This window comes from Equus asinus, chromosome 20 (assembly GCF_041296235.1).
Source record: "Equus asinus isolate D_3611 breed Donkey chromosome 20, EquAss-T2T_v2, whole genome shotgun sequence".
Classification (NCBI taxonomy): domain Eukaryota; kingdom Metazoa; phylum Chordata; class Mammalia; order Perissodactyla; family Equidae; genus Equus; species Equus asinus.
Window position 1 is genome coordinate 45,977,047 of NC_091809.1, and position 21,567 is coordinate 45,998,613.

The 21,567-nt window shown below is 42.2% G+C and overlaps 2 protein-coding genes across 9 annotated transcripts in view; one reads left to right on the forward strand and one right to left on the reverse strand.

Annotated features, from left to right (window-relative positions):
- Positions 1–17,362, forward strand: IFT46 (intraflagellar transport 46). Of its 3 annotated transcripts, XM_014855611.3 has the most exons (13): positions 22–311; positions 1,044–1,140; positions 4,506–4,585; positions 6,126–6,278; positions 6,989–7,119; positions 9,040–9,114; positions 9,266–9,359; positions 9,808–9,936; positions 11,082–11,203; positions 11,561–11,627; positions 15,978–16,038; positions 16,326–16,411; positions 16,892–17,362. In XM_014855611.3, exons 3-13 carry the CDS (start codon positions 4,541–4,543, stop codon positions 16,985–16,987), a joined length of 1,059 nt encoding a protein of 352 aa, XP_014711097.1. In that variant the 5' UTR covers positions 22–311; positions 1,044–1,140; positions 4,506–4,540; the 3' UTR covers positions 16,988–17,362. The 3 variants fall into 3 exon arrangements, with proteins under 3 accessions (XP_014711099.1, XP_014711097.1, XP_070346299.1); XM_014855613.3 differs by lacking the exon at positions 6,126–6,278 and having other exon boundaries at positions 1–311; XM_070490198.1 differs by lacking the exons at positions 22–311; positions 1,044–1,140; positions 4,506–4,585 and adding an exon at positions 5,270–5,357.
- The window catches only part of TMEM25 (transmembrane protein 25), a 19,221-nt gene continuing 8,374 nt past the window's right edge, over positions 10,721–21,567 (reverse strand). For 4 of the 6 annotated variants that reach the window (XM_070490196.1, XM_070490197.1, XM_070490189.1 and 1 more), the window contains exon 9: positions 10,721–11,021. In XM_070490196.1, coding sequence (XP_070346297.1) covers positions 10,963–11,021 — 59 coding nt within the window. In that variant the 3' untranslated portion in view covers positions 10,721–10,962. The remainder of the gene's footprint in view (positions 11,022–21,567) is intronic. The other 2 variants (XM_070490185.1, XM_070490184.1) reach the window with 2 other exon arrangements.

A 21,567-nucleotide genomic window follows, 5' to 3' on the forward strand; every position in this document is an offset into this window, starting at 1 on the left:
ACAGACGCATTTGTTGAAACCATAGACAAACAGGCGACTTGATCGCCCAGAGAGGCTTTATCCGACTCCCTCTTGATCCATCTTGGATGCTTCGCTGGAGGAGACGTAACGCGCAAGCGAATGGAGAAAGTCTCACGAGAGTGAGAGCAAGTCTCGCGATTTTTTTTTTTTTTTTTTTGCCTAGCGACTGACAACAGGCCGGTTGCTCCTAGTAGAAACTGTGAAGTGGCCTACCCTGAGATTGGAGTGAGACTCCAGCCTTAGGCTGGGGTTCTTTCCATACAGAGGAGACGGATTCAGAGGGGCTACAGGTAATTCGTACTCACCCCAGCAGAAAGAGAACTCCCTTTCTCCCTCCCAAGAGGAATTTAAAAGGCCTGCCCTTTCCTCTTCTGCGACCCCCCCACCTGTTCCCATCTTTATGACAGCTTTTCTTTCTCCCTCTCTTTCACACCACCACTAACCATACTGCTTCCTTTACTCCCCATGAAACTTAAGTGGGATCCGACCTGCAAGACGAGGGGTGTAGATGGGGATGATGCTTTGGGGATTATTGGATGGGACGGAGAGACTAGAGTTTACCCTCTCTTGGTCCCGCCCTGTCCCCCACCACGAGGTAACCCTAAAGACAACTATTTCTAGAGGCTCTGCAGCCTCCCCCGAGAAACCCCGACAACCTTGGGAAAACTGATCCAAACTGAGAAGAAACCCGCCATCTACAGAGAAATCCTGTTCTGCCCTTGCCCGGGGTCTTGTGTGTCTCACAGCTTTAAGGAGCTGCTGCAGAAGTTGGTTTTTGTGGATTCCCTCCTTCCTCAGCCAGCCTGCCAGCAGCTCCTAAATAAGGGCTGCAACAGAATGACTTAACTGCTTGACCTGGGGCCAAGAAGCCTTAAGGAAAGTTTGAATGGGGGGTGAAGGTTCATGAAAAACTAGGGTCTAGAGTAAAGAATAGGGACCAATGCTGACTTGGAATGGCACTCCCCACAGAGTGCTTAATATCCCCTGATGTGAACTATGTAATCATGTCTCCTTTTGCTTAGACCAAGATTGTTGAAAACCAGACATATGATGAGCGTCTAGAGATTAACGACTCTGAGGAGGCTGCAAGTATTTATACTCCAACCTCAAGACACGAAGGTAAGAGAGGAACAAATGAAGAGGAAAGAAGAGAAAATGGTTCTCACAACAAAGAGCAGGATGGATTCCGGATTGTCTCCAAGGAGTTCCTCTTTTATAATAGCAAATGTTGGCTTTCAGAGTCCAGTTACTTCACTTGCCATTGTTTCTGGTTTCTAACTAGTTAAGCGGGGAGAAAACACAGCCACTCAGATTACAGGATCTTCCTCCATCCTGTGCAGTGTTCCCTATCACCATTTACTTCACAATACTGCTCTGTTCACAACCTGCCAGGGGTTCATGTTGGGTTTTTTTTTTAAAGATTTTATTTATTTCCTTTTTCTCCCCAAAGCCCCCCAGTACATAGTTGTATATTCTTTGTTGTGGGTCCTTCTTGTTGTGGCATGTGGGACGCCGCCTCAGCGTGGTTTGATGAGCAGTGCCATGTCTGCGCCCAGGATTTGAACCAACGAAACACTGGGCCACCTGCAGCGGAGCACACGAACTTAACCACTCGGCCACGGGGCCAGCCCCATCATGGTTTTTTTTAACTTATCAAACCTGTTTTGTTCAGTTTTGAAGATGCTTCAGTAACCTGCCCTTAACCTGCAATCCCACTCAAAATCTTAACGCGGTATTTTAGGAGGACTTGACACCATCATTTATTCAACCAACATTTTTTTTTTTAAAGATTTTATTTCTTTTCCTTTTTCTCCCCAAAGCCCCCCAGTACCTAGTTGTATATTCTTCGTTGTGGGTCCTTCTAGTTGTGGCATGTGGGACGCCGCCTCAGCGTGGTTTGATGAGTGGTGCCATGTCCACGCCCAGGATTCGAACCCATGAAACACTGGGCCGCCTGCAGCGGAGCGCGCGAACTTAACCACTCGGCCACGGGGCCAGCCCATCAACCAACATTTTTTGAGTGCCTACTATGTGTCAGCCTTATGCTTAACACTAGGTATACAATTTTAAAAGAGGCATTGACCCTCCCTGCCATCCTGATGCTTGTAATTGTGGGAGACAGATGACAAATGAGTAAACAAACAGCATTACAAATGTGGTAAGTGCATTGAGGGAGGCACACAGTTTGACTTTATGGAGAATAATGGTGAGGAGTGAGATCTGCTTTTGATAGAGTGGTCAGGGAAGACCTAAGGAGATGACGTTTGAGACTGAAAGATGTGAAGGATCCAGTCATTGAGGAGAAGTAGGCCAGAAAGAGGGGGCAGGCCCTGAGGCCAGGGAGAACTTGAGTTGGTAGGAGGATTTGCAAGAGAGCAGGATGTGGTAGGGGGAGTGGTATCAGAGGGAGGCAGGAAGCATAACAAGCATAGCTTTAGAGGCCGGATGCTGTTTGTGCGGAATGGATTGAAGGGTGCAAAGGTGAAAGTAGGGAACCAGCTGAAAGGACTGTTGCAGTGGCTGAGTAGGCTTGGATGTGATGAGGAAGTTGAGAATAGAAGAGGCAAATACAAGACATGTTGTTGTTGTAGAATCACTAAGACTTGCTGCCGGATTGGATTTGGCTCTTGAGTTAGGAATCGAGGATGACATCCAGGGTTGTTTGTTTATTGTGGTAAACATACCTAACATAAAATTTACCATTTTAGCCACTTTTAAGTATACAATTCATTGGCATTAAGTACATTCATAATGTTGTGTAACTATCTGCTGTTTCCAAAACTTTTTCATCATCCTGAACGGAATCTATACCCGTTAAACAATAACTCCCCTTCCTCCTCTTTCCCCCCAGCCCCTGGTAAACTCTATTCTACTTTGTCTGTATGAATTTGCCTATTCTAGGTATTGCATAAGTGGAATCATACAATCCTACATTCATACAATCATACAAATCATACATTTGTCATTTCATGTCTGGCTTATTTCACTTAGCATAATGTTTTCAGGGTTCATCCGTGCTGTAGCACATGTGAGGATTTCCTCCCTTTTTAGGGCTGAATAATATTCCATGTATGTATAACCACATTTTGTTTATCCATTAGTCTTTTGATGGACAGTTGGGTTGTTTTCACCTTTTGGCTGTTTTGAAAGTGCTGCTATGAACATTGGTGTATGGTTCATAGTACCTGTTTGAGTCCCTGCTTTCAGTCTTTTGATTGTATGTAAATATACCCAGGCACCCAGCATATTGACTTGAACATGTTTATAATCTTGCCAGCTGTGGACATTGTAACTTATTTTCAGTTTGGGCAATTTAGTAGGCTGAAAAATGGTATTTAATTCATATTTATTTGATTTGGAAATCATTGAACATGTTTCCATGCCAGTTAATATCTTACATCTGGTTATACTTTTTTTTTTTTTGAGGAAGATTAGCCCTGAGCTAACTGTTGCCAATCCTCCTCTTTTCACTGAGGAAGACTGGCTCTGAGCTAATATCCATGCCCATCTTCCTCTACTTTCTGTGTGGGACGTCTACCACAGCATGGCATGCCAAGTGGTGCCATGTCCACACCCGGGATCTGAACCGGCAAACCCTGGGCCGCCAAAGCAGAACGTGCGCACTTAACCGCTGCGCCACTGGGCCGGCCCTGATTATACTTTTAATTGTTCAGAATATCTTTATTGCTCCCATCTCATGGACACTGATTCTGATTTATATCTCTGACTATTATTTGCTGGGAGCTTGGTCAGTTCCTTCCACATTGGTTTTTTCATTTCATCCTTACAACAGTCCTGAGTGAGAAATATTAATGACCCCATTTAGAGATGGGAATACTGAAACTCGGAGACCTTAAGTCATTTTGTCCACATGATGGAGTTGTCCTTCAAACCCAGTCTTCTGACTATACTTCCAGTAGTCTTTTTGCTTTTCTAATTACTAACCTCATTTTACCAACGTGTAAACTAAGGGCAGATTTTATATTATTTATGCAATGGCAGATAATCAATTAGTATAATATCTAACCCAATGCCTTAAGCACAGGAATGCTTAGGAACTATTTCTTGAATTAAAGTGATAGAGCCATGACTAGAATTCAGTCTCCTGTCCTTTAGCTAAATGTTCTTATAAACCCTGTTCCGTAAAATGGTTAGAGCATAAATATTATAAACTAAAAATATTTGTCTTTACGGGCCAGCCTGGTGGCGCAGTGGTTGTGTGCATGTTCCGCTTCGGCGGCCCGGGGTTCGCCGGTTTGGATCCCGGGTGCAGACATGGCACCGCTCAGCAAGCCATGCTGTGGTAGGCGTCCCACAGATAAAGTGGAGGAAGGTGGGCACGGATGTTGACTCACGGCCTGTCTTCCTCAGCGAAAAGAGGAGGATTGGCAGCAGTTAGCTCAGGGCTAATCTTCCTCAAAAAAACAATTTGTCTTTAAAAATCATTTAAATAATGAATCTAAAGGGAAAACTTTTCTTCTAAGGACTTTCTCATTCTGCCCATATCCCTAACAAGACTATGGCTGATAACAGCAGTGATGAGTATGAAGAGGAAAATAACAAGGTACAGTATAACTCACGGCTTCTTGGGGCATTTCTGCTTTGAGTTTTTGGCAGTTAGTTTGACATGAGGCCAGTTCAGTGGTAAACATTTCTTGAATACTTACCTCCGGGGGTTGGGTACCTCTGAGCTCATGGAGGAAAATCAGGAGCAAAGAGCCTTAAGATTTTGACTCTCCTTCAGGAATAAAGCCTACTATTACAGCTGACTTTTTGGTAAGAAATTTAATATAATGTAGGCCAGTGCTTCACAAATTTTACTCATCATAAGAATCAGGTGGGGAACTTCTTTTTAAAAATGCAGATTCCCACTCTCCACCCAGAGCTACTGAATCAGAATCTTAAAGGTAAAAGCCTGAGAATTTATATTTTTAGCACTCCCAGTAATTCTTATGATAAAGTAAGTTTGGAATTATTGGTTGAGGCATTTGTTCATTACCAGCACTTGTGATACTGCCAATATTTTGTGAAAGAGACTTTAACTTTGAAATCTTAAGACCCAGAGATCATTTTGTTGTTATTCCATGAACCTTGAGAATCACTCTGTTTCTGAAAGAAAGATGGAAAGATGCCTACAGCTCCAGCCAGATAGGACCTCGAAGTTGCACATGTTTGCTGCTTAACCACCATTGTGTTCAGCCTTAGCGCATGGTCCAGTGGTTACATTTTAATTGTCGTTCAAGAACAGGCGCTTTGAAAACTCAGGTGAAGAAGAATATTTGAAGTAATGCAGAAAGCTGTAGTGATATAGGCTGATTTCATAAAAAGCCTAACAGGTAATGTTTTAAAGTAGCCCCACTTTGTGACTAGTGTGCTGTTTTAACACCTTACCCGCAAAGTAATTGTTTAGGCATTTGTCTGTGGTATATAAGGTCTTCTGCCTTTAGATCAGGAATTTTGCAAAGCACAACTTTGAGGGAGGAGACAAAAGAAAAGTGAACAGTTTTCTTAAATTGACCTCCTAATTTTGTATATTTGCCCTAAATTTTTTTAGTCTTCATCATGATGTGGTCAATATTCAAGGCTCATTTATCTTTCCAATTTGGTATGTATGCACTCAGAATCAGCGTAAAGGATCCATTTTTGAATAAACTTTAAATTGACAGTCAATATTCTTAAAAATCTCCCTTTGCCAAACTACTTCCCATGTGACCAAAGATAATTTTGGCAGATTTTGAATTAAGAAAGAACAATCTCCTATAGTGTTCTTTCTTATCAATGGTATACCAATAACTCATAGTCACAGAATAAATTTTGCAACTGTGTGTCATATGTCACACCTATTACAGATTAGTTAAAATATATTTTTATCTGTGTCTAATAAATCTGTGTTGTGCTTAGAGGACAACAGGACCAAAAGCAGATTTTGATGTCCTGAATGTGTCACAATTTTATGTGCAATAGCTGCTTTACTGTAAAACAAATGTTAAATAATTTTTAAAACTAGAACCAAATGTCTGTTAACCTCAGTATAAGCCATATGGCATATGGAAACCAAGCTTTCAAAACCTGCTTTTAAAGGGGGCCAATTGGTCATCCTTCAGGTCCTAAGTGAGGGCATGCCACAGGCTCCAGGCCACAGAGGCAAAGACATGGACCCCGTCCCAACTGCCCCTGCAAACCCCAAGCATCACCAGACCTCTTCTCATGGACTTGAGAGGGTGGGTTGGTACCTAGAGAACCAGAAGCTCAGAAAGGTAGGTTGTAATGCCAAGAACAGCAGAGCCTCTTATCTTGAGATATAATGTATATTCACTGCATTTAACTTATGTGGGAAAGGAAGGGAAGTATAGACAGATACCCACTGAAGAGAATTGTCACCAAATGGAAATAGAAAACCCGTAGCCTCTGGAACTGCTGGTCAGAATTCAGGCACAGGGTTGACTGTGACCTTTCTTCTGTTGATAGTTGTAAGCAGCTTACTCTGGGCAGTCTTACAAATTAAATAGTAGATTTCCTCCCTGCAAGCTTTGTGAGTATTAAGATGCCCTAAAGTTTGTCTTCCCCACTTCATCTCCCCCCGTTTCCTCCCAAAATAACTATTTTGAGTTGCCTTCCTCTTCAAAAAATCCCTAAGTTTTAGAGTAGAAGTTGACTGGATAAAGTTTATGCAGAGTTCTCAGGATCTCCTGAGTAACAGGTAAAATAGATATATATGGGATAAAATTTATACCCAAGCCTCAAGTAGAGAAATATAATATAGTTATAGAAAGTGGGGATCCGGTTTGTAGCTAAGCAGGCACAGAAGAACGTTCTCAAGGCCCTTCTGGGGAGTGCTGCCTTCTCTTTCAGGTGGTTTGGTGCCAGGTGGGAGGGTATTGGTTAGAGCACTAGGAGAGAACTGGGCATGGGTCCACTAAATTTCTCCTTATGTGGACCTTTCTTTGCCTACCCTGCCCTATCTCAGGAGAAGAAGAAGACCTCGAAGCTGACACCTCAGCGGGGCTTTAGTGAAAATGACGATGATGATGATGACTCATCTGAAACTGATTCTGATGAAGATGATGATGATGAAGAGCACGGGGCCCCTCTGGAAGGGTGAGGAAAGCCCCCTAGCCTAGGACACCCAAGCCAGGGAGGAAAACACCTCCTTCAAAACACTAGACCGGAGGGCATCAGTTAGAAGTGAAATTCCAACATCTCTTTTGATGTCTCAGAAACCCAACATAATGAGTTTTCATTCTTTTCTGGCTCCACAGCCTGGCTGCGTCCTGTGATGTCACTTGCACCATCTGAAACATTTGTGGGCTCAGGGATTTCATGAGGATTTGCTGAGCAAATCTAAAAGACAGTCCCTTACTTCAAGGAGTTCACATTCTGGGAAAGAGAAAAATAAATTTATATACATACCAAAGCATTTCTGTTTAGCAAGGAAAACATTCATGCACGGGAGCATTTCTGCTCCAGGCCCAGACCCTTTCTGGACAGGTGGAGAATAGGTGGTTCAGGAGCCCCACGTTGAGGCAGAATGTTCCTGGATGATACTTAAGTAAAAAATCTCACCCTGTTCCAGCCCTGGTGCTAGATTAGTCATGATCCCCCCTCCCCCACAGGTTTTAATCAAAGTGGATTCTAAGGCCCATCTATTTAAAATACAATTACTGGTTAAAGAAATGCTGGTGGAGCCACTCAGAATTCTATCTTGCCATGAAAAAGTATGAGGCAGCACTCTATGCGCTGGTAAAGAGCAATCTCCAAGAGATATTGTTAAATTTTAAAAAGGTATAGAATTGTTTATGCTGTGCTACCATGTGTATAAAACAAATATTACATAGACTATGTCCAGGATACACTAGAAACTGCTAATAGTGATTACTTTTGGGAGGGGAACTTGGTGGCAAGGCGACAGGGGTGGAAGGGAGACAAAACTTTTCACTGTACACATTTTGTACTTTTTATTTTGTATCATGTGCATGCATCATTTATTAAAAAAAGTAGTTTAATAAAAATAAAAATAGTTACCTTTGGATTATCCACCTGCAGGTAGACCCTAAGTAAATTAGGCAAATGTTTAACCCCAGACTGACTTTTCATGCTTCCCAACTTACATTATGGTCATAGCCTGCTTCTGTAAGGTTATAATCTGGGGAAATGTAAACTTTAAGTCAGTAATCTATTTAATTTTTTTGTTAAGCAACTCTCCCCACAAGAAGCTTATTAATAATTTTTCAAGTCTCATATACTTTGCCAATGTTTATTACGTTTCTTAATTATAATTAATATGTGTTTTTTTCATGTATCAATACAAGTTTTTTTTTTTTTTAAGATTTTATTTTTCTTTTTTCTCCCCAAAGCCCCCCGGTACATAGTTGCGCATTTTTAGTTGTGGGTCCTTCTAGTTGTGGCATGTGGGATGTCGTCTCAGCATGGCTTGATGAGTGGTGCCATGTCCGTGCCCAGGATCCGAACCAGTGAAACCCTGGGCTGCCGAAGCGGAGCATACAAACTTAACCACTTGGCCACAGGGCCGGCCCCAGTACAAGTATTTTTAAATAACTATGCAATATTCAACTTGACATACCTAACCATCTCTCAGTTGTTGGATATTTTGTTTCTAATTTTTTACTGTTATAAATAACACTATGAGAAATATCTTTATAAAATTCCTTTTTTTCTTGGGGCAAACTATTTTCATGTCAAAAGTTAAAATCTCATTTCATCTTTTCTCTTCATCCCTTCCAAAAAAAGGGAAAACAACTTCTGCTACATTCCAAAGTTTTTGAAAATTATGTTTCAGATTTTCTGCAGCTCTGTTCTTCTTCATTGTTAGAGATACGTGACAGCTAATCATAATCGATTTTAGAGTTGTCTTGCAAACCACCCAGGAAAGGCAGGTGAGTGTGGCAGAAACTAGGTTCAGAGTCATGTGCCCTGTGATGAGAGTAACACAGACCGAACCAGGGCTCAGCCACTTCTGCTCTTCTCTGGCCACCTTGAACCATGTTTTCCCTTCCCCAGGGCCTATGATCCTGCAGATTATGAGCATTTGCCAGTTTCTGCCGAGATTAAGGAACTCTTCCAATATATCAGTAGGTGAGTACCAGGACCTCCCACCATAACCCCCAGCCCTGCCTTGCTCTTTCCTACCTCTAGTCTGAAGCAGGGCCGTTCTCCATCGATTTTTTTAGCCTGAATAGTAAAGTAAGTTTCTCTGTCTCCCCCTTCCCTTGGCAATGTCTTCTAGGTACACACCTCAGTTGATTGACCTGGACCACAAACTGAAACCTTTCATTCCTGATTTTATCCCAGCTGTTGGGGATATTGATGCATTCTTAAAGGTACAGTCAGAACATCCTAAGAATGACTCCTTGGGTGTTTTGTCTGACCTCTCTGTTACTCTAACAGTTCCACTAATATCCTCGACTCTCATTGTCTACCTTGATATATATTCTTCATTTCACTGGAGTTCTTAACCTTGTTCTCTACTCCAAATTATACTCATTGCTATTAGATAATACTTGATTATCTCATTATATGTTACAAATTTGTCATTTGTTTTCCACCTAATTATCCATGACTTCAGCTTTGTAGTTAAGGCCTTATAGCTCATGTATTTTTTTCTAGACAGTGTTTTAGTGTAGCATGATGTACAGGCATCCTCTTTAATACTAGTAATAATGATAAACCAGAAGAATTCTTTCTCTTCAGCTTATTGGAAGCAACAAGTATGGGCTTTTTGTGTCCTTACCATTTTTTTCTCTGCTTTCTTACCTTTCTCCTAACCAGGTCCCACGTCCTGACGGAAAGCCTGACAACCTTGGCCTGTTGGTGTTGGACGAGCCTTCTACAAAACAGTCGGACCCTACAGTGCTCTCCCTCTGGTTAACAGAGAATTCCAAACAGCACAACCTCACTGTAAGACACCAGCCTAGCACAGGCACGAGCTGGAGAGGGCTGAGAGCTGAGGCCTTGTTGGTTATTTGTGCAGTTGACTTACTACCTATCAAAAGGGGTGGCTATGGTTTCAGGCCAGCTCTGTTTTTTAAATAACATTTTTATTGGGGTATAATTTACTTATCATAAAATTTGCCCTTTTATATTGTACAATTCAGTGATTTTTAGTATATTCACAGAGTTGTACAGCCATCACCACTATCTAATTTAAGAACATTTTCATCATTCCGGAAAGAAACCCCATCCTCTCATTCCCCCTGCTCCTAGCCCCTGGTTACTGCTTTGTTCCTTTTTCTTATGGCTGAATAATATTCCATAGTATGGACATACCACATTTTGTTTATCAATTCACTAGATGTTCCCACTTTTATTAATTATGCTGCTATGAGTATATACAAGTTTTTGCATATATTGTTATTTCTCTTGGATATGTATGTAGGAGTGGGATTGCTAGGCATATGGTAAATGTTTAACATTTTGAGGAACTGTCAAACTGTTTTCCAAAGTGCCTGAACCATTTTACAATCCCACCAGTAATGAATGAGAGTTCCAATTTCTCCACATCCTCACCAACACCTCACTTGTTACTGTCTGTCTTATTTATTCTAGCCATTCTAGTGGGTGTGAAATGGTATCTCATTCTGGTCGGTCCTATCCTATTGACCTGCTGCCTTCCTATGGCTCTAGAAAATTTTTTTTTTTTTATTTTTTAAATTTTTTTTAAAGATTTTATTTTTTCCTTTTTCTCCCCAAAGCCCCCCAGTACATAGTTGTATATTCTTCGTTGTGGGTCCTTCTAGTTGTAGCATGTGGGACGCTGCCTCAGCGTGGTTTGATGAGCAGTGCCATGTCCGTGCCCAGGATTCGAACCAACGAAACACTGGGCCGCCTGCAGCGGAGCGCACAGACTTAACCACTCGGCCACGGGGCCAGCCCCGGCTCTAGAAAATTTTATCAGGATTTTCTCTAATCTTCATTTGGCTGCTGTCAAGCTTCCCTTTTCATTAGTTGCCTTGTATATGAAATAGCAGCATGGATGAGCCACTCTGTAAAAACAAGAGAGCTACGTCACTGCCATCAGCCAGGTTTTCCCCTTATTTTTATAGCAACATATGAAAGTAAAGAGCCTGGAAGATGCAGAAAAGAATCCCAAAGCCATTGACACATGGATTGAGAGCATCTCTGAGTTACATCGTTCTAAGCCCCCTGCAACTGTGCACTATACCAGGTACAAAATACCACATTCTTCACCACAGTAACCCATGGTAACCGTTACCACCTGTGAACCCCTTGCTTCTGAGAAGAGGGCCCAAAGGCTGGGACGTATTTGGTCAACCTGAGGTCCTGTGGATCCTGGCAGCTACTCGCTGAGATTGCAGACATAAAGATTGTGATTTATCTGGTATAATTACTTAGCCAGCTCTTCCAGACCTTAGGCCCTACATTTGGTCTGCCCAATCTATGTTCTCCTGAAATCCTAGTGTGCCAGACTGAGAATCTCCTTTCATCTTAGAATATTCTGATCCAGAAGTTGCTGATGTCATCAGTCCAAATTTCTTGTTCATGTTTACCTCTGTACTTTTAGGCCCATGCCTGATATTGACACGCTGATGCAGGAATGGTCCCCAGAGTTTGAAGAACTTTTGGGCAAGGTGAGTGGAAGGTAGCAGGAGCTAAGAAAGTGTGGCATTCACTCTAAGGCCCAGTGTTTTCTATCTTCCTATATTATTATTATCAACTTTTTAATTGAAGTATAATACACAATCAGAAGTATACACATAACATAAGTGTTGATTAATTTTCACTAACTGAACATCTTTGTGTAACCAACACATCAGATCAAAAGACAGAACATTCCTGGAAGCCCCCTCATGCTGCCACCTCCCAACGTAACCACTATTCTGATTTCTAACAGCTTAGATTAAGTTTGCCTATTCTGTACTTTATCTAAATCTAGTCAAACTCTTTTGTGTCTTACTTCTTTTGCTCTTCTATATTGTTCATCCATATAGAGATTCATCCATATTGTTTTTTTATAAAGATTGGCACCTGAGCTAACATCTATCGCCAATCTTTTTTTTAACTTTTCTTCTTCTTCTCCCCAAAGGCCCCCAACACATAGTTGTATATTCCAGTTGTAGGTCCTTCCAGTTGTACCATGTGGGACACTGCCTCAGCATGGCTTGATGAGTAGTGCCATGTCTGCACGTAGGATCTGAACTGGTAAACCCTGGGCTGCCAAAGCAGAGCCCACGAACTTAACCATATGGATAGCCGGCACCCATCCGTATGTTTTCATACATTGTGGTTCTATGTTTGTTCTCATTATTGTATGCTACTCCACTATTTGAATATATGACAATTTGTCCATTCTATGATAGTTATTTGGGTAGTTTACAGTTTTGGGTTATTACAAATTACCATGTAATATTACTATAATGTTACTGTAAACATCCTAACATACCTTTTGGTGAACATATGTACCTCTTGTATTACTGCTTTAGACTCCACCTTCTGCACAGAGGTATTTATGCTCTTCTACGAAGCTAATGTTCAATTCATAGTTACCTCAAATTTTTAAAAATACCCAGAAATAAATTTAATAAGAAATTGCAGGGGCCGGCCCGGTGGTGCAGCGGTTAAGTGCTCACATTCCACGTCAGCAGCCCGGGGTTCGCTGGTTTGGATCCTGGGTGTGGATATGACACTGCTTGGTACGCCATGCTGTGGTAGGCATCCCACATAGAAAGTAGAAGAAGATGGGCATGGATGTTAGCTCAGGGCCAGTCTTCCTCAGCAAAAAGAGGAAGATTGGCAGCAGTTAGCTCAGGGCTAATCTTCCTAAAAAAAAAAAAAAGGAAATTGCTAGGGGCTGGCTCGGTGGTGTAACGGTTAAGTTTGTGCGCTATGCTTCAGTGGCCCAGGGTTCATAGGTTCAGGTCTTGGGTGTGGACCTACACACTGCTCATCAAGCCATGCTGTGGCAGCGTCCCACCTACAAAGTAGAGGAGGACTGGTAAGGATGTTAGCTCAGGGCCAATCTTCCTCACCCCCCCTTCCAAAAAAAAGAGAAAGAAAGAAATTGGTAAGACATTTTTTTTGGTGAGACCCATTTTAAATTTTTTTTATTTTTTTATTTATTTATTTTTTTTTTGAGGAAGATTAGCCCTGAGCTAACTACTGCCAATCCTCCTCTTTTTGCTGAGGAAGACTGGCCCTGAGCTAACATCCATGCCCATCTTCCTCTCCTTTATATCTGAGATGCCTGCCACAGCATGGCTTTTGCCAAGTAGTGCCATGTCCGTACCCAGGATCCGAACCCGTGAACCCCAGGCCGCCGAGAAGCAGAATGTGCGAACTTAACCGCTGTGCCACTGGGCCGGCCCCTATTTTTTTAATTTTATTGAGGTCATAATAGTTTATAACATTGTGAAATTTCAGTTGTACATTATTATTTGGTGAGACCTTTTTTGAAAACAAATTATAAAACTTTAATGAAGGGCATGACACGATCTGAATGAATGAGAAGTCAAGCCCTGTCCCTAGATGGGAGGAGTCAATCTCTTGGCACTGTCAGTCCTTCCCAGTGGCTTACTATGTAAGTGTAATGCTGTTTTAATTAGGATTTTAACTGCATTTTTTGGAAATTGAAAATTTGATAATAAAGTTTATCTGAGAGAATAATTTTTAAGACTAATCATGAAAATTTTAGGAAAAAAAAAATAGAGGATTTGCCCTATCAGACATTAAAAACACATTATAAAGCTGTAGTAAATAAAACAATAACATACTGGCATAGGAATAGAAATAGATCAGCAGCACATAATAATCCAGAAACACTTGTGTATATGTGAGACTTTGATGTATAAGAAAGATAGTATTTTAGGGGCGGGCCCTGTGGACGAGTGGTTAAGTTCGTGCGCTCAGCTTCGGTGGCCCAGGTTTCACTGGTTCAGATCCTGGGCGCGGGCATGACACCGCTTGTCTGGCCACGCTGAGGTGGCATCCCACATACCATAACTAGAAGGACCCACAACTAAAATATGCAACTATGTACTGGGGGGATTTGGAGAGAAAAAGCAGAAAAAAAGAAAAGAAAATTGGCAAGAGTTGTTAGCTCAGGTGCCAATCTTTAAGAAAAAAGAAAAGGAAAGATAGTATTTTAAATGATTGGAGATAGAATGGGTTGTGATGAGATGATGACTAGCCATTTGAAAAAAATTCAATTAGGGCTGTGCCTCAACCATATGCAAACATGAATTCCAAATGAATTAAACATTTAATATAAAGATAAAGGTACACAAAGACTTTTTAAAAAATAGGAGAAATATTTAGTACTGTTAGGTTAGTTGTTTCCTAGCATAATAAAAAATTTAAAAGTCATAATGGGGAAAATGTGAAAGTTTAGATTCATAGAAATAGAAAGTTCTAAGTACCAACAATTACCATAAACAAAAGAGTGAGGGGCCAAGAAAAATTACTTAAATATATATACATGATAACATTACTATCCAAGCAAAGAGCTCTTACGTATCAAGAAAAGAAAACTGAGCAAAGATGCTTAACAGCTCCTTCCTAGGCGTCATATTTAAAATTGCTACACCAGCTCCGCCATGTTCCCCACCCCTTCCCTGCTTTTTCTCCGTAATACTGACCTTCTAACATACTGGATACCTTACTTATTTTGTTTTCTGTTTTTCCCTACTAAAGTATAAGCTTCATGAAGAGAGGATTTTTTGTACATGTTTATCAAAGAATTGTAAAAGCAAAGAATTTTAAAACAATCTCTTTCCTGACAGCATTTTAAAGCTGTAGGTGAGGAGAAATATCTGGTTATGGAATTGAATAGATAGATTGCAGTACATCCATTCAGTGAAATCCTTATACAATGGAATATCATTTGGCCTTATATTGCTCTGATGCAGAGAAATATCAATGACTTGTTCTCTTTTTTTTTTAAGATTTTATTTTTCCTTTTTCTCCCTAAAGCCCCCCGGTACATAGTTGTGTATATTTTTAGTTGTGGATCCTCCTAGTTGTGGCATGTGGGATGCCGCCTCAGCATAGCTTGGATCTGAACCGGCAAAACCCTGGGCTGCCTAAGTGGAGCCTGCGAACTGAACCACTTGGCCATGGGGCCGGCCCCACAATGACTTGTGAAAAAAAAATTACAAAACTATATACATTCTGATTTTTGTAAAAAGAGAACAAAATTTTTTTAAGAAGCCAATGGTTTTTAAATTTACAGTATGACTTGTTTAGATCCAGAGCCTGTCACCTGAGATGTCATGTCCATTTTTTCTGCTCCTTTGGTGTCCTAGGACCATTAAACATCATAACACCAAGTAACTATAAATACTTGGCCATAACCTGGGACCAGTTTCTTCTTCACAAAAATACACAGGAAGACAGCATAGCAGTATATTTTACTTAAAAAATCTTTTGGTCCCGTTACAGCATCTGCTACTTTTGTGGTTAATGAGTATGATCAATTCCATTTTACTGATCAGAATTAAAAAAAGCATGTTGTATTGTTTGCTCGGGCTTCCATAACAAAGTACCACAGACTGAGTGGCTCAGACAACAGACATGTATTTCTCACAGTTCTGGAGACTGGAAGCCTGAGATCAAGTTGTCAGCAGAGTTAATTTCATCCAAGCCCTTTCTCCTTGGCCATCTTGTCCCTGTGTCTTCATATGGTCTTCCCTCCGTATGTGTCTGTGTCCTGATTTCCTCCTCTTATAAGGATACCAGTCATACCCGATTAGGGTTCACCCTGATGACCTCATGTTAACTTAAGTATCTCTTTTAAAACTGTATCTCCAAATACAAGTCACGTTCTGAGGTACTAGGGGTTAGGACTTCCAAAAGGAATTTTGGAGGAACACAGTTCAGCCCGTAACACGCCTTAAGCTAGGAGCTCTTTTCCTTCAGAGAGAGAATGGTGCTGGACCACTGAAAGTTCAGCCTTTTGACTTGGGTCCATCCCGTGCTCCTCCTAGGTGAGCCTGCCCACGGCAGAGATTGACTGCAGTCTGGCAGAGTACATTGACATGATCTGTGGTGAGCTCTTCTGTCCCTTCCATGTTCCTGTTTCTGGGTAAACACATTGTGGGCTTTGGAAAAGGCTTGTTTACTCTGCGAAGATAGCATCTTGAGTTATAGCCTTCACTGTGTTATTTGGCAGCACTTAAGTGTGGTATTTGGGCTTATGTGTCTACCTGCTGGGTGTTTAACCGCCACAAAGTCATAGCAACACATCCCATCTGGGAGGGGATTGGCTATCCTGAACAGAAATGTCCCATAATTCCGTTTTGTTTGGTTCTGCTCATGGGAGTTCTTGATTTCAGCCATCCTAGACATCCCCATCTACAAGAGCCGGATTCAGTCCCTCCACCTACTCTTCTCCCTCTACTCGGAATTCAAGAACTCACAGGTGAGCTAGCCTGAGAGACTGACTTAAGCTGTAATGAGGCTCACTGCAGTGTCCACTGTCCTGAGTCTGCTGTGATCGTGTCCTGTGACAGTGGAGGAGGTCTCTGCTGGAGTTACCGTTACCCTTCCCCATAATGAGGAGAGCAGCAAGGCAGGCAGCAGTGGGCTTCTAAAGGAAGGGGAAGTAAGAGATGTGGGCCTTAGACGAGGCTAAGTAAGGATCTACAGAGGACACTTGTTCGTACAGGAGAACCAAGTGGCCTAATGAATGAAGCAGGAAGGAAGGAAAGAAGGGGTTCATTTTTTAAGGAGGTGGGACAAACTTCTAGCTGTTTTTCCAAGACAACACCAAGGAATTATTTTGGAAGTAGTGTTGGGAGAAAATTGGAGCTTAAAGTGTTGTAAAGAGGTTAATTCCTGCTAAAATGTAGCTACCAGCATATCCCAAATACTCCATGTTTCCTCTCCTCTTTCCTCACAGCATTTTAAAGCTCTCGCTGAAGGCAAGAAAGCGTTCACTCCTCCATCCAACGCCACCTCCCAAGCTGGAGACGCAGAGACATTAGCCTTCAGCTGAGACACCTCCCAGGTCCTTCTGTTTCAAGGATGAGCTGGCTCCTCTACCCCAGCTAAGGAGAGGTTGTTGTCAGCCACCTGGTGTCCTCGCCAGTGTCACAGCTTGTCTCGGACAGTCCTACCGCGCTGTCAGAAAGCACCCCACATGTTCGCTAAATGGCTTCTGCCTCAGATTTTCTTCCCAGGGGGATTACGCATCTCCACTGCTATGGGGTTTTGAGTTAGAAGAATTGGAATTTCCAGGATCCCAGGATGCTCGAGTTGGGAGGAAAGCTTAAAGGATGTTCTTTTTGAGATAGTGACGGAATTATTTTCTTTCATTCTTAAAGTTAGTTGGCAAAGATTTTACAAATAAAATGCTCTATCTTTCAGGTTATCCTGCTGTTTTATAATATGAAAGAGGAAAGGCAGACTGAGCATAAGGCAGAGACAAGGAACTTGGCCTTGTAATAGGCATTAAGTGAGTAGCAGTTTAAGCAAAACAACTTTGTGAAATAAAGTCAAACCCCAGTCCTTCAAGGCTGGCAGTAGAGGGGAATCATTTTTCTCCTGGAACTTAATTTCTCTAGGGGTCTCTCCCCAGTTAATGCGGCCCGCCTCACAGGCTCCTTGCCTGTCTAGCTCCAGACCTGTCTGGGTGTGGTCTCAGGGAGCCTAGCTGTGGCGGGAATCAGGTGAGAGGGGAGTGTGCCTTGGATTAGGGAGGTAGTGGTGGTGGTAGTAGAGAGGGAAAGATTCAGGAAATATTTTGGAGGTTTTATCAGCCAAGCTCCAGTCAGGAGGTCAGAAACCATGCTAGTTATTTCTAACACAGGGTGTTAAATATGGGAAATTCGTTACGAAAATGTTGGAAGGGCTGAAGGTGCAAAAAGGAGAATGGAGCATGTGAAGGAATGAAGGTTAAAGGGCTGGTATCCACTGTGGGTGCTGGAAGCAGAAGAGGTGCTGCTGTGGTCTTGAAGGGCTGAGGAGGTGCCACCCTCAGGCACTGCTGAAGTCCGCAGACCCTCACCCCGTTACTGCAGCAGCTGTGAGCAATGCCTGCTGCTTCCTTTCTCCCACCTTCTCAAATCCTGCCAGTGCCTCCCACTGGCAAAAATTGGCAAAAATTAACAGCTGGCAAGGGAATCTGGAAAGTCCAGCAGTATGAAGGAAAGTATAGAAGGGAGGGTGTGGGGCTGAGAGACAACAGGTAAATAACCAGGAGAGAGGTAGAACCAACAGAACTTGGTGATCGACTGGACGTGGGGGATGGAAGAAGTCAAGGATGATGCCCAGGTTTTTTGGCTTGAGCAACTGAATGGATAATGGAGCCAGCTAGTGATATGGGGGAAAGTAGGGCAAGAATTGCTTGGAGGGGGAGATTGCATTAAAATGCTACAGCGTCAGCCCAGTATACACACAACACATGCACAGGAGGGGAACTGTTTCTTACAGACTCAACCCAACCATGATGTTCACATCGTGCTTGAATTTGAGGAGCAGGAACATTTGGGCTCGGGCCTTGCTTTGACACCATATTGGGTGGCTCTGCTCTCAAATGGATACCATAGTGCTAACATTTAACTCAGGGGAAAGAGTGAGGCAAAATGTGATAGGAACTCAAATACGCCATTAGGTTTTCAGGGAACCATCAGATTGCCTTCTTTGACTAGAGCTGAGACTGAACACTAATAAACACAGTTGATTCATGTCATACATAGTAGTTACGTTCTATCATGTCACCACAAACACTGAGTGAGCGGATACTCCTAGGGAAAATACTCCTAGCTCAACCATTGCTCCTAGGGAAAATACAAGGTTGGGCTCCTTTGTGCCCCTGGTCATAACATTCTCGTCAGGCAACCAGGATTCATTGAACTCACAGCCACCAGCACTAGAAATCATGCCGTAGGAAGCTTATCTAACACGCTTTCTCCATGGGGCACATCGCAGACTTACTACACTCAGGAATCCTAGACGGCACTTCAGCACTACAATTGGGCCATTTTAAACAGCAAAATCACCACCAACAAGCAAAGGATGTGGCACTAAATAGACCGTGAAAAGGACACTTGTTTAAAGCATGAAGGCTGAAGCCAGAAGGCAGAACGATGCCTCATTCAGCTTCAGCTGGAAGACAGGCATCGCGCGACTCACGTTTTTCACTGTTTTGAGCATGTCTGCAAATGATCGTAGAAACACTGCAAATATTGATTTGGGAATTACAAATAAATTATAGCAAGTACGTGAATTCACAAAGGCGGCATCTACAAATAATGAGGATCAGCTGTACTTCCTGCGTCAGTTACTGGTTCACGCGTGGGCCTTTTAAGCTTATCTCCCTACTCCAGCACATCCACCATCACTCTCCCGTGATCACCTTCAGATACTGTTTTCATCATGGGCTCCTCTCTCCTCTTCAACAATCTGTAGTTACTCCCTTTTGGCTACTTGCTCTGTGGCCCTGGGCAAAACCAGATTAACTAAATCAGATTGCCTTAGTTAATGTAGCTGTGAAACAGTTACAATAAGCACTAACTTAACTCTTAGTCTTGTCCTGTGGGTAAAAATTTGTGAAAAGATTAAGTGCCACAAAATGTAAGCTATAATAATTATGTTACTAAGTATAAATTTTCAACTTGGCCTTTAGACTTTCCGTTTGGCTGCTCTCTTGCTACCCCGAGATCCTCCTTTTCCCTAAGTCCCCAAGGCGAACTGCAAAGCCAATCTGCTTGCCATGCTCCACGCGTGACTCCTGAGTTCCCTCTTCTAACTAAACCTTTATGCGGGTTTTTTCCTTGCTTGAAGTGTCCCTCACCTCCGCTGATCCTAGGCTCTCAGCACTTCCAGACAGACAAAATGGAATGCAAGTATTTACGTCTTCATTGCCTCCTTTAACCTTACTAAAATGACAGTATAGGATTAAAAAGAGAAAAGATAGAAACCAGCAAAGACAGGTAACAGAAAAGAAAGTGACAGTAGACTAAATAGCAACACAGTTGTGGAAGATGGACAAGTAACTGATTTAGTCGGGGGAGGGGAAGAAAACCTGAAATCTGACTGCCTGTGGAAGAGAGGGACAGAGAAACCGATAAAAAGTAAGTCGTCTGACACTGCAGAACCCTGGAGAGGATCAGCGATTGAAAGTGTCAGAGCCTTCTGATGGCAGGTGTGCAGGGTGAAGCTGAAAACAGGAGGATTGGTTGAAGGTTGGTACAAAGATTAGATCCCCAGAACCTTCGCCATCTGTGCTGCCCACCTCCTTACCCCAGCAGAAGACTGTCACTTTTGAACCAAGGAAGCTTTGGACATGAGCATACCAAGCAATTATGAGGACAGGAATAAGGGGCCATACTTAAAGTAAGAGGATAAAATAGAGGAATGAGCAATGAGAGCTTCAGCCGCCTTCCAGGCTTCTATCTTCCAAGCAGAACATTGGAAGAGTCTGCTCCGGGGAGACGCACAGCCAGAGAGAAAAGCCCTACAGATGCTGACAGGGAGGCTTTAAGCAAATGGACAGGTCCCTGCCTACCCATCGGCTTCCGGTCAGCTGTCTGGTATCTCATTCGTGTGTGTGTGTGTGTGTGTGTGTGTGTGTGTGTGTGTGTGTGTGTGCAGGCATGTCTGCAACTCTCATTCTTAAATATGAATGTACAGAGGTCATCAGATATTTGAAGAAAGCCGGAAAAATAGAGACTAAAACCAACAGAACAAAGGAAATTAAAGAAACAAAGCAGGCAAGATAAGAAAACAATTTTTTAACTATGGTATTCATAGAGCAGGAGTTCTAAAGCTCGGTTGCACGTTAGAATCACCTGGAGACCTTTTAAAGAAAAGTTTTCTCTCCTAAACAATACACCAGGCTAACTAAATCACAATCTCTGAAGGTAGGATACAGGAATCCATATGTTTTTAAGCTCCTCAGATTATTTCAATATGCAGATAAATTTGAGAACCGCTGTTAGAGAGCAATGAGAAGATTCCACATCCATGAAATAAGAATAGGAGAATTACAAAAAGAACACACAATACAGCAAGAAGATAGAATGATTATAAACATTTACACACTGAATAACAGACCCTCAGAATACAGAACGTTGACAGAATTGAAGGGAAAAACAGTTCTAGAATAAAAGCTGGACACTTCAATACCCCACTCTCAACAATGGACAGAACAACCAGACAGAAGATAAGTAAGGAAATCGAGGACTTGAACAGCACAATAAACCAACTAGATCTAACAGACATGAACAGAACACTCTGTCCAACCACAACAGCATTCATACTCGTCTCAAGTGCACATAGGGCATCCTCCACGATAGAACATACATGAGGTCACAAATTAAGTCTCAATAGATTTAAAAAGATATCATACAAAGTATTTTCTCAGACCACAACAGAATGAAGCTAGAAATCAATACCAGAAGGAAAACTGAAACATCCATAAACGTGTGGAAGTTAAACAATACACTCTTAACTAATGGGTCACAGAAGAAATCACAAGGGAAATTAGCAGATATTTGGAGATAAAATGAAAACACAGCATACCAAAACTTATGGGATGCAGCAAGCTGATGCTCAGAGGGAAATTTATAGCTG

Bases quoted from the DNA above. Each gene is read 5' to 3' on its own strand.
- IFT46 (XM_014855611.3), top strand. From the start codon at position 4,541: ATGGCTGATAACAGCAGTGATGAGTATGAAGAGGAAAATAACAAG. The intron at 7,120-9,039 runs GTGAGGAAAGCC...TCCCTTCCCCAG, and splicing joins CACGGGGCCCCTCTGGAAGG to GGCCTATGATCCTGCAGATT. The intron at 9,115-9,265 runs GTGAGTACCAGG...AATGTCTTCTAG, and splicing joins CTCTTCCAATATATCAGTAG to GTACACACCTCAGTTGATTG.